General features: G+C 44.4%; 1 protein-coding gene across 1 annotated transcript; it reads left to right on the top strand.

Moving 5' to 3' along the window:
* Positions 1-11,679: 11,679 nt before the first annotated feature.
* On the top strand, positions 11,680-17,415 carry LOC148106835 (integrator complex subunit 6-like). The gene is made up of 6 exons (XM_087859719.1): positions 11,680-11,889; positions 12,002-12,017; positions 13,515-13,598; positions 16,080-16,436; positions 16,788-16,881; positions 17,316-17,415. Exons 1-6 carry the CDS (start codon positions 11,680-11,682, stop codon positions 17,413-17,415), a joined length of 861 nt encoding a protein of 286 aa, XP_087715845.1.
* The last annotated feature ends 1,046 nt before the right edge of the window (positions 17,416-18,461 follow it).

The raw sequence follows: 18,461 nt of genomic DNA, 5'->3' as shown, positions 1-18,461 counted from the left end.
GTGGGTGCCCGCTTGTCAGTTTGGCCCCTGTGAACGTCTCTTTAAACCACACTTCATCTTTGTGTGAAAGGCAATAACAAAACCAGATTCCTGGCTAACACGATACAAAACTCCCTGCTTATGACTGAGAATATGTTAACCCTTTTCCTAAAGAGAGTACAAAGCTCAATTTCTGCCTTTAGGTCTTTGCCATTCCTTGGCTGCCTAAATGACCCCTGCCTTGATCTTTTTTTTTTATTTGTTTGAGAGAGAGAGTGTGTGTGATTGTGTGTGGGAGGGAGAGGGGCAGAGGGAGAGAGAGAGAATCTTAAGCAGGCTCCACGCCCAGCACAGAGCCCACTGCGGGGCTCGATCTCACGACCCTGAGATCATACCCCGAGCTGAAACCAAGAGTCAGACGCTTCACCGACTGAGCCACCCAGGCGCCCCTCCTCTGCCTTTAATATCCTGCATCTTAAGTACTGAGAAATAAAGTTAGCCCACATTAATACATTCTATGTTAGTAGCTCAGGGGATGAGAGCGGATGAACCCCAAAAATATCTGGTGGGGCGCCTGGGTGGTGTTAAGCATCTGCCTTCAGTTCGGGACATGATCTCAGGGTCCTGGGATCGAGCCCTGCGTCAGGCTCCCTGCTCAGTGGGGAGTCTGCTTCTCCCTCTGCCTCTCCCCCCCAGCTCGTGCTCTCTCTCTCTCAAATAAATAAAATCTTTAAAAAAAGTTAAAAAAAATTTGGTTGCTATGTATGTAAACCTATTCATATCAAAATAAGGAGGTAACACTCATAATTATTACAGTCCTTGATTCTGCAAATGGCTGCGTGGTCATTTCTCTCATTACCCATTCCACATTCCCTTAGCCCTCAGCAAACACCTTGCCTGGTGGTGGTCCTCTTTGCGTTGGGGTGACCCAAACCTTTACTCCTGGCTCACCGGCATAGCAGTCCTGAATGAGTTAGCTTGGTGTAGTTCCATTGACCATAGGAAGTGGACGTGGGAGGACTGACGTGGGAGTATCTCTTGCATTGCACACAGCACCTGCTTACTCCCCTCCTGACCAAGGGTCCCTGAATCAATCAAACCCCACACTTGACTTGGTTAAAGATCCAAAAACTCGTGTATGAAGGGGTGGCTTCTTAAGGAAGGACCCCTGTAAACCAGTTTCTGTTATTATCTTTCTCCCATGCATACCCAAAGGGGCCTGCAACCCTTTGCTAGGGTGACTGTCCATCGGGGACGAGAACTAATCAGATTGGTCCCTGATTACAGGACCCCGGCTCCGAATCGGCACTCCTGTGAGGCCACGGGGCTTTGCATGAGCACGGGGCCCCAACCCATGGCTCTGACTCCTGCCGCCTTAACTTCTTTCTCTTGCTTGGAAGGACTCTAAGATGTTCCCAAGGACCTTTGCCCTCTGGCATTCTCCCATCCTTTTTTTTTTTTTTTAAAGATTTTATTTATTTATTTGACAGAGAGACCGCCAGGGAGAGAGGGAACACAAGCAGGGGGAGTGGGAGAGGAAGAAGCGGGTTCCCAGCAGAGGAGCCTGATGTGGGACTCGATCCCAGGGATCACTTCCTGAGCTGAAGGCAGATGCTTAACGTACTGAGCCACCCAGGCGCCCCATGGCGTTCTCCCATCCTGACAGCCCAGGAAAAGAGTGACTTCTCAGAGGGAACTGAGATGCCTAGTCTCTTGGCCTTTACAGTGGGGTGAATGGGAGTGCCCAAGCCCCCTCCTGAGCCTTGGAAGCAGAGTCTCCTCCAGCCGGTAGCACCAGCGCCTGGCGTGTTAAGAAAGCACGAGAAGAATTTGATGTGTCATTGCTGACTTGGAGATGGACAGAGCCACAGGAAAGAGTGGCCTCTAGCGGTGACACTGAGCCCTAGGTAACAGCCTGTCAGAAAGGCAGGCTCTGTCTCACAGCACAAAGGACTTGAATTCGGCCAACGATCCGGATGCACTTGGAAGCGTGTCCCACCCCAGATCGTCCAGATGAGAACCCTGCTTGGCTAAAATCTCGACTCTGGCCTTTCAAGCCCTGAAGCAGAGAACCAAGTCAAAACCATCCAGACTCCTGAGCTAGAGGACCGTGAGAGAAGAAAGAACAAATACTTCCCCCGGCCTCGAAGTTGGGTATAATTTTTGAAGCCACGGAACTGGGGGTAATTTGTCACACAAAATAAAAAATGAATGACTACCCTCTGGGAATGGGGATTGAGAGTGGCTCATGAGGATTTCGCTGAAACCGGTTTGACTAGAGAAGCAATCCATGAAGCCTGGATTAGAGATCCTTCTTCCCGATGGGCAGGCGCTGCCGACACTAGCTTCCTTCCAGAACAAAAAGAGAAACAGTATAGATAATGCACAGTCCATTGCACTGGATTTTATACTTAGTATAGTACGTAGCCTGTACGACGAGGCACTTCTGCGCTGGTGGAGGACGGGCCTGTGAAAATCCACTCCAGCACACAGGCAATGAGAACACGGGCAAATCATGTCTAAATAAATGGTTTCCAAACTGTCCAAATTCACCCAAGCCCGGCAACAACCGGAAGAACGTTCACTCAAGAAAGATGGCTCCATCCCCACAGGGACAGTGAGCTCTGGGCTGTTGTGACCAGCACTGTTCCCACCGCCCTCTCCTCAGCTCCCTGGTGGCCTTGAAACCAATGACCTCATGTCCACACAAGCTCTGAACACCAGCGACCTGTCGGCTCTGGAGGGAACTAAACTGATTTGTGTTCCCCACAAATCTCTATTCCCAGACAATTGTCACTATTGGACGTGCCTGGTGACTCCCTGAAAAGCACCTCTCCTGGGGCTTGTCCGTCACTGAACAGTCGGAGAGCTCGCTCTGTGGGCACAGCCTTGTTCACCATCTTAAGGTGCCAGGCAGGACCCCCGTAGGGCCTGTTGAATAGAAGGGACGACAGTGGGCAACCTTGTTTCTGATCCCACAAGCAGTACTTCTATTTCTTCACCTAGGAATAATGTGTGCTGAAGATTTCTGTAGATTTATTTATTTTTTATTTCTGTAGATTCATATACTTAACAAATGCTTTTAACTTTTTCTTCACTAATAGTTGTTGCTTTTTCCCTTTTTTGATTCTTTGGGATGATCATGTGACAGTCCTCTTTTAGTGTGTTGATAAAGTGCCTGATTATATTGCCTGTAAGCTCCAAATTGACTCTTGTCCTGCTCTGTGGGAATGTTCTGGGGCCTTTGTATCTTTCTCGTAGCTGGTGTTACCGAAGTTTGTCTCTAGAGGGCGCCAGAGTCAAGGGAAAAATTTTGCTTCCTGGTTCTGGGCAGCCGGCACAGCAGGCTCCTGAGGGGTATGAGGGTTCTCCAGCACCAGGCTCCGCACCGCACACAGCTTCTGGGGGGGGGGGGGGTGCGGGCTGCTGCAGGACAGTGTGGTCAGCATCACCCCATGGCCTGCAGCTGCCCTTACACCTACCTCCCTGGGGCAGTAATAATAGATGAGCCTTCTGGCCAGACGCCTCGCTGTGCACACTCCTCCCAGACCATCCAGGGGGCGTATTTCCAGCAACTGCCAGGGGGCACATTTCTAGAAAGTTCCACCTGAGAGGCGCCACAACTTCACTGCCATCGTGTGAGTTGCTTCCAGGCTCCTGGACAAGGTCAGGATTTTCACCGTGGGAGTGCGGGTTCTTCTCCCTGGGGGGGTCTCTCTGTGCCCTGCAGGTGCCTCTCCCTTGGCTGCGGTGTCTTCCTGGGGAATCTGCCTCGGTCTGTGGAGACACGTGGTTGGGTTCTGATATCAGCACAGGGGGAGGCATTTTCGGGGAGGCTTATTTCAGCCACGTTGGAGAAGAGGTTACTGGGGGCTGTAACGATGACCATAGACTGGGTGGCTTAAGAAACAAAGGTAGTTTATTTCTTCCAGGTCTGAGACTGAAGTTCAAGACCAGGGTGCCAGCAGGGACAGGTTCTGGTGAGGGGCCTCTTCTGGGTCACAGACCGCTGACTTCTTATATCCTCACATGGCAGAAAGAGAGCCTCTGTTAAGGGCACTAATCCCACTCCCATCAGGGTGGAGCCCCCATAGTGTAATTACCATGGAAGCGGAGCCCTTACGATGCAATTACCTGTCAACGATCCCGCCTGCAAATACCACCACACTGGGATTAGGATTGCATGTATGAATTTAGGGAGCTGGGCACAAACAGTCAGCTCATTGCAGGTGCTCTCTTTCAGTTCTGGGGACAGTAGCTGCTCCTCATAGCCCCTCTTCCTCTCTTTAGAGTTCTCCTTCCTTCTTACCAATATCTTGTTACTCTATTCCCCCCTGTTATAGTTAATGAGTCGTTATATTAAACATTTACTGTTCAAATTACCCTGTGGTTTCTCTCTACTGATTGGACGCACTCCAAAACAGAGCCGGTGGGGTGGGTAGGATGGTCCCCGAGGTACACCCCTTAGGATGAGATTTTGGAGTTGGTTTGGTTGGGTCTTTGGGCTTGAGGGCAGTGCTTTGCTTCTGGCCAGTGGTAAACGGGATAAAAGTAATCCGTGGTGTGTGGTGACGTCACAATTTGTCAAACTGTCACAACGGTTGATGGTGATAAAGTGCCAACTGAGGCACAGGGGAACCAGTGTATCAATCTGGTTCCAGAAATGCAGGAGAGTTCCACTTACATCAAATTCTCACAAATTCTCACATGGTCATAGTCTGTCTGCAAGTTTAGCCATTCTGGTGGGTGTTTAATGGCATCTCACTGGGGCTTTAATTTATGTTCTCTGCTAATTAAGGAGTTATACTTATTTAGATGTTCAGTGGCCATTTGGGGTTGTTCTTAGGAAGTAACTTTTCAGGCATTTTGTCCATCTTTTGGGGGTTGCCTTTTTCTTGCCAATTTGTAGGAGTTCTGAACTCAAATCCTTTGTCGGATGTATATATTATGAATATATAATATATCTTCTATGAGTCTTTGGTTTACTTTTTCACTCTCTTAATGGTGTCTTTTGATGAAAAGAAGTTCTTAACAAAGTCCAATTAATCAATCTTAGATTTATTTTTGTACCCTGGTTAAAAATCTTTGCTTACCCCAAAGTCATGAAGATGATGTCCCAAGTTTTCTTCTAGATTTCTGATGCATCTGAAATAAATTTTTGGGTAGGGAATCTTGTAAAGATCAAGGTTCATTTTTCCCCTATGATTATCTAGTGGACATATAAAAAGATTCTCAGAGAGCCTGGGTGGTTCAGTTGGTTACGCGTCCAACTCTTGATTTTGGTTCAGGTCATGATCTCAGGGTCGTGAGATTGAGCCCCTTGTTGGGCTCTGTGCAGGGCATGGAGTCTGCTTAAGATTCTCTCTGTTCCTCTCCCTCTGATCCCCCCCATATTCTCTTTTGCTTTCTAAAAACAAACAAAAAAAAGATTCTCATTTCCACACAGATATGCAGTTCTGTTTTTCTGCGAATTTGTCTATTTCGCCTATGTTCTCAAAGTTAATATAAAGTTCACAGTATTTACCATCCCCTCTTAAAAAATCTTTGCTAGATCCATAGTTATATTTCCCTTTTCATTCCTAGTATTATTTATTGGTAGATTGTCTTTCTCTTGATCAACCTTATTAAAGGCTTGTCTGTGTTTTTGTTGTTTTTAAAGGACAAACTTTGGATTTTGCTGATTTTCTTTATTGCAATTTCTTTTTCTATTTCATTAATTTCTGTTTTATCTTTAGTAGCTCCTTCTTTCTATTTTCTTTGGGTTTATTTTACCTTTCTTCTTCCAACTTCTAACATTGGACACAGATAACTGATTGTCAGGCTTTTTTCCCTTTTTATTTTTTAAAAAAGATTTTATTTATTTATTTGAGAGAGAGAGAGAGCACACAAGCAGGGGGAAGGGCAGAGGGACAGGGAGAAGCAGACTCCCTGCTGAGCCTAAAGCCCTATGTGGGCTCGGACCCAGAACCCTGAGATCGTCACCTGAGCCAAAGGCAGACGCTTAGCCAACTGAGCCACCCAGGTGCCCTATTTTTTTTCCTTTTTTTAAAAAATTTTTTAACAAAAGAGCATAAGAAAGGCTACACCTTTGAGGTCCACTTTTCACCGCATCCAAAAAGTTTTGTTATGTAATATTTTCCTTATTCATTTCTATGTATTGGTTTAAAAAAGTGTTTAAAAACCTCTTAAATACACTTTCCTTTTGCTCTTGACTTCTAATTTAATTTCTTTTTGCTTAGAGAGTATGGGCTGTAGGAAGTTCTGTATTTGAACACTGATGAGACTGTGGCCATTTTTCTAAGTATGTTTGTGAAGAATTTATACTGATTGTTGGCCATAAATCAAACTGGTTAATTGTATTGTAAACATTTACCCATTTACTCATCTTTCGTCTGTTTGAACTAACAGTAATGTAGAGAATTGTTAAAAATCTCCCACAACGGAGGTGAATTTCCTTCAGTAGTTCTGCTTATTCTTGCTTTATGTATTTTTGAGGCTGTTTTATTAGGTTCATGCAAGTGGGCAATCGTTAACCATTTCAGGTGAACTAAAATCTGATTATCTTATAGCGGCCTTTGCACTGTAATAATGCATTTTTAAAGTCTCTTTTATCTGATATGAATATAATTATCTCAGCTTTCTTTTGGTTAATATTTGCCTGGTATAAAAATATTTGCCTGGCATAAAATATTAATTTTTTAATCTCAATCATTCCATGTTCTCATATTTTAAATGTTTCTCTTTTAAAGAACGTACAACTAGAATTTTTAAAAAATCCTACTGGCAATCTTCCCTGGCAAGTGTAGTTTATTTATATTTATTATTACAGGTAATATTTGGACTTGTATTTAGCAAGTTACTTTATGCTTTTTCTTTGTATTTCTTTATGCTTACTTTCTCCTTTATTTTTAATTTTTTGAAAATTTTATTTATTTATTTTTCAGAGAGAGAGCGAGAGAGAGCAAGCACAAGCAGGGGGAGCAGCAGACAGAGGGAGAAGCAGGCTCCCCCCTGAGCAGGGAGCCCAATGCAGGACTCGATCCCAGGACCCCAGGATCGTGAGCTGAGCCAAAGGCAGGCCCTTAACCCACTGAGACACCCAGGTGTCCCACTTGGGGTAACTTCCTCGGCATACCATACCTAACTTTATAGATTAGGGGCTTATTTGTGGACTCTCGGGTTTGTCCCTCTGGCCTATACGTCAATCCTTATGCCAGTACCACAGTCTTGATTACTGTAGCTTTGTATAAGTTTTGAAATCTGGAAATGTGTTGATATTGCGTGTAATAGACCAGTTAACTATAGGGAGATTGATCTGCTAAAAACAGACAAGATTTTGTTTAGGACATTTGTTGATTATGAATCAACTAGCTCACATGTTTATTGCATGAGTGAGTTATTTTGTAATACTTTAATGTTTAGAATACCCATTTTCACTGAAACCCTTCATCTACCCAGGTACACATTTATTTTTCTCAAGCATAAGGGGAGGTGTGGATTAATCATCACATCGAGTGCTTCCTTTTTTAAAAAATTTACATTCAATTAATCAACATATAATGTATTATTAGTTTCAGAGGTAGATAGAGGTCAGTGATTCATCAGTCTTTTGTAACATCCAGTGCTCATTACATCATGTGCCCTCCTTAATGCCCATCACCCCGTTACCCCATCCCACACCCACCTCCCCTCCAGCAACCCTCAGATTGTTTCCTATGCTTAAGAGTCTCTTATGGTTTTTCTCCCTCTGTGATTTCATCTTGTTTTATTTTTCCTCTCTTCCCCTATGATCCTCTGCTTTGTTTCTTGAATTCCACGTGTGAGCGAGATCATATAATTGTCTTTCTCTGATTGACTTATTTTGCTTAGCGTAATACCTTCTAGTTCCATCCATGTCATTGCAAATGGCAAGATTTCATTTTTTTGATGGCTGAGTAGTATTCCATTGTACATCTTTAAAGATTCATCAGTTGATTGACATCTGGGCTCTTTCCATTGTTTGGCTATTGTGGACATTTTTGCTATAAACATTGGGGTATAGGTGCCCCTTTGGATGACTACATTTGTATCTTTGGGGTAAATACCCAGTAGTGCAATTGCTGGGTAGTAGGGTAGCTCTATTTTCAACTTTGTGAGGAACCTCCATACTGCTTTCCAGAGTGACTGCACCAGCTTGCATTCCCACCAACAGTGTAAGAGGGATCCCCTTTCTCTGCATCCTCTCCAACATCTGTCATTTCCTGACTTGTTAATTTCAGCCATTCTGACCTGTGTGAGGTGGTATCTCATTGTGGGTTTGATTTGTATTTCCCTGATGTCGAGTGATGTGGAGCATTTTTTCATGTGTCTGTTGGCCATTTGCATGTCTTCTTTGGAGAAATGTCTGTTCATACCTTCTGCCCATTTCTTGATTAGATTACTTGTTCTTTAGCTGTTGAGTTTGGTAAGTGCTTTACAGATTTTGGATACTAGCCCTTTATTTGATAAGATTTTTGTAAATATCTTCTCCCATTGTGTTGGTTGTCTTTTGGTTTTGTTGACTGTTTCCTTTGCTGTGCAAAAGCTTTTTATCTTTTTTATCTTGATGAAGTCCCAAAAGTTCATTTTGGCCTTTGTTTCCCTTGCCTTTGGAGATGTGCCTAGCAAGAAGTTTCTGCAGCCAAGGTCACAGAGGTTGCTGCCTGTGTTCTCCTCTAGGATTTTAACGGATTCCTGTCTCACATTGAGGTCTTTCATCTGTTTTGAGTCTATTTTTTTTTCATGCGCAGCTAGTATCTTTATAATCGTTACTCTGAACTCTAGCTCTGACATCTTACTAATGTCCATACTGACTAGGTCCATGGCACTTCTCCTTTTTTTTTCTTTTTTTAAGATTTTATTTATTTATTTGACACAGAGAGAGACAGACAGCAAGAGAGGGAGCACAAGCAGGGGGAGTGGGAGAGGAAGAAGCAGCCTCCCAGCGGAGCAGGGAGCCCGATGCAGGGCTCGATCCCAGAACGCTGGGAGCCGAAGGCAGATGCTTAATGACTGAGCCACCCAGGCGCCCCTCTTGTTCTCTTTTTTGAGGTGAGTTTGTCCATCTTGTCATTTTGTCCAGGGAAAAACTGATGAACAAGAGACCAAAATACTAAAATGGCAACAACGACCCCAGAGAAATATGCACTAAGCAAATCAGAAAAGACTGGAAACTGAAAACAAAAATTAAAAAAGAATATAATCAGACAGGTGAATGGAACAAAGCAGTACACTGGATCCTGTGTGTATTTTGGTCTGTTTGTTAGAAAACTAGATCCCAAAATTGTAAAGAAAGAAAAACTTACATGTACAAAAATGAAATTAAATACGATGAAGGGATAGAATGTAACTATACAAATGAATATTAAAAGACAAAAAAAAAGAGAAGGAATATAAACAGACAGGTGAACAGAACAGAAAAACCCACTATATTCTGAGTATATATTTGGTTAAGTATATAACAAACTGAGGTTAGAAGAAACTACATCTCAAAATTCTAAGGAAAGAAAAATTTAACATATATACAAAAACAAAATTAAATACATTGAAAGGATAGAATGTTAACTGTAAAGATGAAAGCTAAAAAAGACTTCAACCAAAAAAAAAAAAAAAAGAAGAAGAAAAGGAAAAAAAAAAAAAGAATATGATCAGACAGGTGAAGAGAACAGAGCCTTACACTAGATTCTGGGTGCATTTTGGTCCGTTAGAAGAAACTGCATCCCAAAGTTGTAAAGAAAGAAAAGCCTATATATATAGGTGTGTGTGTGTGTGTGTGTGTATTCTATATGTATATATATGTGTGTGGAGGTATATATAGGTATATACATAGGTGTGTATATGTAGGTATATATATGTGTATATATATATAAAATTATATATAGGTATATATACGTGTATATATATATAGGTATATATAGGTGTATATATATATAGGTGTGTGTATATATATGTATATATATACACATACACACACAAACATAAAATTAAATACAATGAAAAGATAGAATGTAACTGTAAAAAATGAAAATTCAAAAAGATTTAAAAAAAGTTGATAAAATCAGAAATTGTTTGTAAAAGGAAAGAGAAGACAAATTAAAATTGAAAGACTAAGGAATTGTGGGGGGAAAAGCTGTGAAATATGCTATATTCCCTTAGTGCTGGGGTTTTGCAGTTCTGTATGATTGGTGAACTTGATCTTGGCAGGATGGTCTTGCTGATGTGGGGGAGGGGCCCCCTGCGCTGATTCTCGGGTGTCTTTGCCCGGGGTGGATCTGCACTGCCCTTGCCCGGGCCAGCCTAAGTAAGCGGCTTCCGATTGCTCTCTGTGGCTTTTGTTCCCTGAAGGAAGGAGGGAGGTGGGGTGTCACCAGTTCTGCCACTTGTTGGGCCCCTGCTTGGACAGCGGTCTCCCTACTGTGCTGTGATTCTTGGTTTATGGCAGCCCTGAGCTGGGAGCCCACTCCTGGGCTCACTGACTGCAGCCTGGTTCCCCACTCTGATGCTGGGGAGCCCTGTGGCACTCGGGCACCCCTAGTCTTCCTGGGACCCTGGGGATCCTAAGACCACACTGTCCCACCTCGGATTCCGCCCCGCTTCACCACCTGGGCGCCTTTTAGGCAGGGACACCGTCCAATGGAGCAGACTTCTAAAAGTTCTGATCTTGTGCTCCTCTGGTCTATCCCTATCCATAGCTAGCTTACAAAGGCTCCCTCCCCCCACGGTCTATTCCGATACATCACCTTGGATTCACTTCTCCGCACCTCCTACCTTGCGGAAAGTGGTTGCTTTCCTATTTTTAGACTTGCAGCTATTCTTCGATCTCTGGTTGAGTTCACAGGTGTTCAGAATGATCTGATAGCTCTCTAGCTGAATTGCTTGAACCAGACAGAAACTAAGGTCTCCTACCCCCCTCTCCCCCGCCATCTTGGGCTATCTCCCATACAGGGCCCTCTTCATGCTTTATCTCGTAATCCTTAAAACAGCTCCATGAGGTAGATACTGTTTCATGCTCATTTTATGGTAATAGTAGTTCCCCCAGGTTTAGCCAGTTGAAAAGTGGCAGAATCTAGATCTAGAAGATTCCAGAGACTGCATACCCCAACACTATCTCACACTGCCTATAGTTATGAGTTCAGCAGAGAATTCCTTATTTATATGAAAATAATTTAACTGATAGTATGCAGGATAATTTGTGTCAGTCTCTAATGCTTCTTTGCCCCATTTTGATGACATTAAGTGGGATCATCTGTCCATTAAATTGAACAGATCTTAGGCTGGACGCACCCCTGAAATTATACACCAAGTTTTGTTTGTAAGGCAACTCTCCTAGGAAGACAGTCTGTAGGTTTAATGAAATTATTCAAAGTTAAGGTCCTCAAGGCTCTCTGGACTATAAAACAATGTCATGGAAACCAGGCTTTTCCAAATGGGGATTATATATGGTCTTTTAGCTGGGGTGGTGTTATAACGGCTATCAGCCCATTCTCTAACCTGGTTTGAGGCATAAGGGAGTTTTCTGGGTACCTCGTGGTTTTAGCCTATAGACAGTAGTGATGGTGGACTGAGTAATGACTCAGATGAGGAGGGATGATTCCAGACTCTAGAATGTGATAGAGATCCTAGATAAGAGATTCTAAATTCTATTTAGTGCCATGGTGCACATCGCTAACGCAGTGCTTGGCCATGTCCTCCCTAGAGGATCGTACATTTGAGCTGTATAGCATCAATTTCTTTCCCGCTGACTTCCCACTTTCCCATCGGAGTGTTCTGCTTGCACAAATAATTAACTATGAGAAACATCTGAAGACAACGGCTTCTCCCTCTCAAGAGACTGATTCACGACAACCTAAAAGAGTTTATACTCTCAGCTACCTGCTTAAAAATGATAAGAAGGTAAGATAACTATGACTACTTCTGCTCAAATTGTGGTATTTTTGGTATAATTCTGTTCCTCTTCGAAGGATGAATGTGTAAGTCATAGGCTTTACTCCAATTTATTTAAAAGGTGAAATACGATAAAAGTATTCTTCTGTGAACAGAAAGTGGGGGCCTCCTGACCTGACAGTGTGTTGGTGGGACAAAAATAATAATAAATTTAGAGTAGGAGCTGGTGTTTTAAATGAGCACATTTGATGCTCACAACTGTTCTGCAGACAAGTGTTCCCATCTGCCCTTTAATAAGAACTCAAGGCTGACAGTGGTCAAATGCCTTTTCTGAATGACACAGCTGCTAAGAGATAGAGTCAAGATTTGAAACCACATCTTTCTGGCTGCAGAGTCTATATTCTTGCCCACCTCATCTCCCAGTAACCCCTCTGATGTTGAGATCAGAGTCTACTTCCTCTGTTTCTATTATTCAGGTCATTAGTGCTCTACCCAGAAAATGGCTAAGTGTTCCTCTTGAAACTTGAAGTACTAGATGATGTTGCCATGATTGGATTGTCCTTAGGGACCTCTTAGGGTGAGATGTGTGTAGTGTCTATGAGAGAGACATACTGACTTGACCAGTGAAGCACGAAGACGAAGAGGATTGTATCTGCTCTAGTGGAAGAGATCACTGAAAGAAAGGCATAGAACATCTCTTCTGTAAGAAAACGAGACTTAGACTTGTCCTACCTCACTTAGTTAGAGTTCTTCTTAATTTTTCTTAATTTTTTGTGCCTTAGTGCCCTCGTTTTTAACAACAGAGATAGTAATCACACCTGACTCGGGACTGAGTTAATGTAAACATTGAGAACAGTACCTGGTGGAGAGGAAGCGCTCAATGAAAGCATTTTCACCCATTCTGGATTCCTCTTTTATGGGAAATGCAAATGGTTTGGGAAAAGATTTTTATCTCAACCGTATTCAGGTAGTGGAGGGACATATTCTTGGGTCAACCTTTGATGAAAATAGCTTTTAGCTAATTGATTACATCCTTGATTTCATGTTTGATCCACCACCGATACTGAAAAGCATTCCCTACACCCACCCAGCTCCAAGGATGACAAATTTGATTCTCCATAAAGCTTGGCATGGGGAGATTCACATTTTCAATCCATTCTACCTCTTACCATCTACGTGTATCATTTAATGGAGCGTTAATCAGTGTTTGTTAATAGGTTTAAGGCACGAAGGACAAAAAAAGGTATTTTTTTTCCTCCCCTAACAAAATGTGAAGCAATATGGTGTGTACTTCTCCAAAGAGAGAATCATGTGTGTCTAATTTTGATTGATGAGAGCCACCCATTCTCCAACGTTCTTAGCAGCCATGGATGTCCATGTTTGGTTTTGGACCCAAACCTTGTGTTTTACCTTGTCCTTATTTCACGTAGGTTAAATTAAAATTGCATTGCATTTTCTGAAAACACGGTGTGGGTTGGGTGAGTATAAATCTTTGGCTGATGATTAACGCGTACACTGATAATATAAACGCATGGCTGTATGGGTATATGGAAAGTGCAGGTGTCCAATGATTGGATTTTGTCTTTGATGGAATATGTTCACTGACGTTTTTCAGCAAACAGAGAACAATGAAGGAGATCAGTTTGCAGCAGGGCATCAAAAGCAGATGAAGCGTCCCAGAAAGCCCAGCAACCACTCACCAACTAAGAGAAGACGGAGTACGTCACCCTGGTTAAGCAAACGGGGGAGTGCGGGAACCCCATCTTTAGTGCTCAGCCATGTCAGGGGAAGTTTGTAGTTATGTCCTTGAGGGGTGGACAGATACGAGCATGCTTGCCAGTGGCGGGGGCGAGTCTCTCTGCTAGGTCCTGCCATGTGGAGTGGGGTGAGGCTTAGACTATGCAGTTCCCGAGGCAGAAAAAGCTGATGGGTTTGACAGCGGGCTGAGTCTGCTCATGTTCTGCCCGTCTTCACATCGTGCTCATGCTCTAACCCAGGGCATTCTGGCTGCTTCTCACACTATTCCAGTGAAGCCGCTAGTGTCCGGGTCCCCGGCGGCTGCTACACTTTGGCGTGAATTTCTTAGCAACACGTGATATGCTTGTCCACTCCCCGCTCCATGGAAAACTTCTTGGGTTTTCCAGAGCCCACCTTCTCCTGGATTCCATATCCCCTTCCTAGTGACTCCTTTTCCTTCTCCCTTTTCTCGTTTTCCCCTCTTCTTTCCCACCTCTGATATTTCAGGGGCCCAAAGCTGGATATCGGGCCCTGCTTTCTTCAACCCACTACCACCTGATTCCACACGGTCTTCGGGTTTAAATAGGATTCACACTGCAAGAACTTTCGGCTTTGTACCTTTAGACTACAATTTGCTCCTGAACTTCAGTCTCCAATCAGTGTCTACTACGTATTTGAATGCAACTCGTTCTACGTGAACTTCTGACCCTCCCCCTCTCCAAAAATGCTCTACTTTCAGCCTTCTCGATCTCAGCTAATAATACCATTCATTGGTGGAACATTCATAAAGGTGGAACAACCTGCTGCCCGCGGGTAGGGGAGCTGTGGAAGGGTCTAGAAGCCTCAATATTTCGATTTGTAGATACCCACAGTGTGAATTGTCCCAGCCATGGCCTAGTTCAAGCTACCAACCTGAGGTCACTGGACCAGCATCACGAGAGGTTAACCACACCTGTGACTCTTGTGAGCAGTGTCCCAACAACCTGCACACACCTGTACCATCATTTCCCCAGTGGTTCAGGCCAAAACTCTTAGACTCACTCATGAGTCCTCTTGTTAATTCTTCCATTCTTCTCTCGCTTCCATCCCTTAGCAAGTCCAGGCAACCTGACACCCAACAGAATTCCCATATCGCCCCCTTGTCTCCATCCCTCTAGTCTATGCTGCCACCATCTGTCCCCAAGCTGCTACAGCAGCTTCTCACCTGATTTCCCTGCTTCCCATTCTTTTTTTTTTTTTAAGATTTTATTTATTTATTTGAGAGAGAGAGAGAGCACAAGCAGGGGAGTGGCAGGCAGAGGGAAAAGCAGGCTCCGACGTGGGGCTCGATCCCAGGACCCTGGGATCCTGACCTGAGCGGAAGGCAGACGCTTCACCAACTGAGCCACCCAGGGGCCTCCCCTGCTTCCCGTGCTTGGCCCTGTCTAACCCATTCACTGCCCTGCGGCCAGACTGACCCTGCCTGCACAGAAACCAGATCGTGTCACGTCCATCCCAAAACCCGTCATCAACCCCCCCAGCAGTCAGAACAGAGTCTGAGCTCCCGACACTGGTCTCCATGCCCTGCACAACTTGGCCCCGCCATCGTCTCCTGCCATCACGGTTCCTCTCTGTGTCCTTCTAGCTCTCTCTGCCTCTGTCCTCTGCTCCACGGCCCTGGCTCGTCCCCTCCTAGGGGCCCTGCGCGGCCCTCCGGCAGCTGGAACTCCTCTGCGTGTGCACAGGCCGCCTCTGCCTCCTGCTCCCGGCTCTGCCCAGGGGTCACCTCCTCAGAGGGCCCTGCCCGACCACACGGTCGTGGAGGCTTCCCTCCTGCTCTCGCTCAAATCCCTGCTTCCTTCCTTCCTCACACAAAGTCAAACCGTGTTATTCCCTTTGCCCATTGTGCACGTACCGTCCGACTCCCCCATGGGGATGTAAGTTCCATAAGGGTAGGGATTGTGTCTGTCTGTCTGGTTCCTTGCCGATCTCCCAGCATCTGGCAAGGTGCCCAGCACAGAGGAGGCTGAGCATATGAAGTAGAGGTGTTGGACTTGGAGTCAAAGGAAATTCACCTTTCTGAGACAGAAAAGACAAATGACGAAGATCATAAACTGGCATTTTTGGTGATGGAGTGCCAAAGTCAGACATTTTGGCATCAAGTGAGATGTTCAGCTCTTGACCTTGTAAAGGGCATCAAGGAGACAGTAAATCACGAGTGCCAGGGCTCTGTGGATGCTTATTTATTAGCTGTACTGTCCAACTCCATTTCAGTGTGTATTCATAGTTCCAGGAGAGAAAAAGTGATTTATTGTGTGATCTTTACAGAGCCCTATTTGTGGGATCTGACATTTCTGCTTGGTACACACTCCCACTTTTATGAAATAAGTAATGTTCTCAAAACCTGCAGAGCACAGAGACGTCCCTGGGAGGGTGACAAAGTGCACCTACCTCGCAGCTCAATCGCTTCATTTCGTTTCCAGGTGCCACTGTCACTCACGATGTCCGTGACAGGAAGATGGAAAATCATCCGACCCCACCTGATGGCTTCTTGCCAAAAGCCGTGGCACCGGAAGTTATGCATAGGGCAGGAGCTGGGGCTCCCCCCAACCAACCGGGGTCTCCCACTGATGACTTCGCTCAAGGGGGCCTGATTCCCAAGCCTGGTAGTAATTCACTTGGAGGAACCAAAACCTGCAGTGCCGCTGACCCGAAAGTTCCAGCAATGTCCTCACCAGGAGCTGTGCCAAATACACCACAAGTAAGCCCTGCTATGGCGAAGAAAATCAATGATGATATAAAATATCAGTTAATGAAGGAAGTTCGGAAGTTTGGACGCAGTAAGTAGTCAAAGAATGGCTCTGAATAAAACCACGGGAAGTCTCCCTCATTCCATGATTTAGAATAGCTTCAACCCCCCTCTTGAGCTCATCCTTTGGCCGAATTGGGTTTTTACATAATTTAGATGATTTCTCTTGAATTGGTCTCACAATTCCCAATACACCTCTTAAAAGTGTACGCTTTGCTTGGTTAGTGTTTGTAATAGTTTCCTCAGTGAGCGTTCAAAACGCAAACCCTACGTAAGCCTCTAGCCCATGAGCAATGATTACTGAGCGAGTGGATGCACTAAGACAGAGTTCTAGACCATCTTCTTGTTTTTTAAAATACTGAATTTTAAAAACTATTTTCAGAGTACGAGAGGATTTTCACTTTGCTCGAAGAAGTGCGAGGACCACTTGCAGTCAAGAAACAATTTGTTGAATTTACCATCAAGGAAGCCGCAAGGTGGGTGGAAAAAAAGAACTTTCTTTCTTTCTTTCTTTCTTTCTTTCTTTCTTTCTTTCTTTCTTTCTTTCTTTCTTTCTTTCTTTCTTTCTTTCTTTCTTTCTTTCTTTCTTTCCCCTCTTTCTCTCTTTCTCTCTTTCTTTCTTCAGTTGTGTCCAATGCTGAACAGGGTCACAAACATGTTCTTTTCCCTAGGCATTTTGGTGGATATTATCCTAGCCTAACCCATTCTTCCAAGCCCATGAAATGTCCATGCTCGCCATAGCCTGGGGTGGGCATGGGCCCTCAATTGACACTCTGGGCATTTTTCCAAGAGGATGCATTTTTCTATTCCCATGGAGACTGTAAGCTCTATTGGGTACCCGCTACTGTCTCTTACACATCATAGATGCTTTAGAGAGCTTCTGGTTACTTATATTTGTCTTTACCTTCAGGTTTAAAAGAGGAGTCTTAATTCAGCAACTTGAGAAGGTACTAGAAAAAATAGAATCCTGCCGCTGTCTCAAGAAAGTTAATCACCAGAAAAGCAAATAATTGTGTTCTCGCAAAGACCAGTGAGAAGCAAGGATGAATTTTCTATGCTGTACGATGGAATGAGATATCACTGAAGCCTTCTTAAAATGTTGTAGTCGAGAAAATTGTTGTCAAGAAAAGGCAAAGAAAAAAGCAGCGGAGCCTTTTAATTGTATGGTTTGCTGTCAGTAGAAGCTGGGCTATAGCCCTAAGAATTTTCTATGAAAGTAGTTTGTTGTTTGTCTGTTTGTCGTCTTACCTGAGGAGGGGGATGTTATTAACTTACCAAACTGAATGATATTACTGTCCTGTAGCAGGTCACATGGTTGTAGCTGGACTTTATAACCGCTTCCTTTCACTGCTCACCTCTTATTCCTTTTTGTCCTGAGACAGCGCCTCGGCTGGTCATGGTGCTTTGCCTGGTAGAGTGACTCAAGGCTTCATTGCTGAAGCGTCTGGGCCATTTGACATCCTGCCTTCCATGGCTTGTTGCCATTTTCCACAGACTCGAAGCACAAAACGCGAGGGTAGTAAGAAGCTCTCCAGGCACATTGGGCGTCCCCCTCCTTAGCTCCGTGTGTAGCGGGAACCCAGATGCCCTTTGATCGCCAGCCAGGATTGATTGCCTCTGGATTGAGAGGGCTGAGGGGACCAAAAGGGCTAGCTGGCAGTCCCCGCTCCCTCTCACTGGCATCACTGGTGCGTTCCTTGGTGAAAGCGTGTCTCCCTCTGGGATGAAGACCTCTGGTTTGGCAAAGCCTAAAGTCATAAATGTGGGAAGGCTTTAGGGATAAACTGTGACAGGAGGCTCTCCCAGTTCCACTCCTGGACTTCAAGACGCATGAACTCTGACTGCAGAAGAAAAATCAAATTATGTTGGATGCTGATATACATCAGACACTGCTTCTGAGAAGTCACAGCTTCTGGAATAATCTTCGTCCCTGCCACCTTGGCGACTTTGCACTTGAGCCCGCTGGGATGATACAAACCCTGTAGGAAGAGGCTGATCGATATCTAGGTACTTTATTCATTAGATTATTACACTTCTGCACCAGCAAGGTCATTCT

Source organism: Ursus americanus, chromosome X, assembly GCF_024610735.1.
Source record: "Ursus americanus isolate L20-20 chromosome X, mUrsAme1.1.p, whole genome shotgun sequence".
NCBI lineage: Eukaryota > Metazoa > Chordata > Mammalia > Carnivora > Ursidae > Ursus > Ursus americanus.
This window is presented reverse-complemented; position numbering and strand designations above follow the sequence as displayed.

What these genes read in the sequence shown, in the direction of transcription:
- LOC148106835 (XM_087859719.1), top strand. Translation starts at nt 11,680, where the DNA reads ATGTCCTCCCTAGAGGATCGTACATTTGAGCTGTATAGCATCAATTTC. An exon ending in ACCAACTAAGAGAAGACGGA is followed by an intron (nt 13,599 to 16,079) that starts GTACGTCACCCT and finishes TTTCGTTTCCAG; the next exon opens with GTGCCACTGTCACTCACGAT. An exon ending in ACCATCAAGGAAGCCGCAAG is followed by an intron (nt 16,882 to 17,315) that starts GTGGGTGGAAAA and finishes CTTTACCTTCAG; the next exon opens with GTTTAAAAGAGGAGTCTTAA.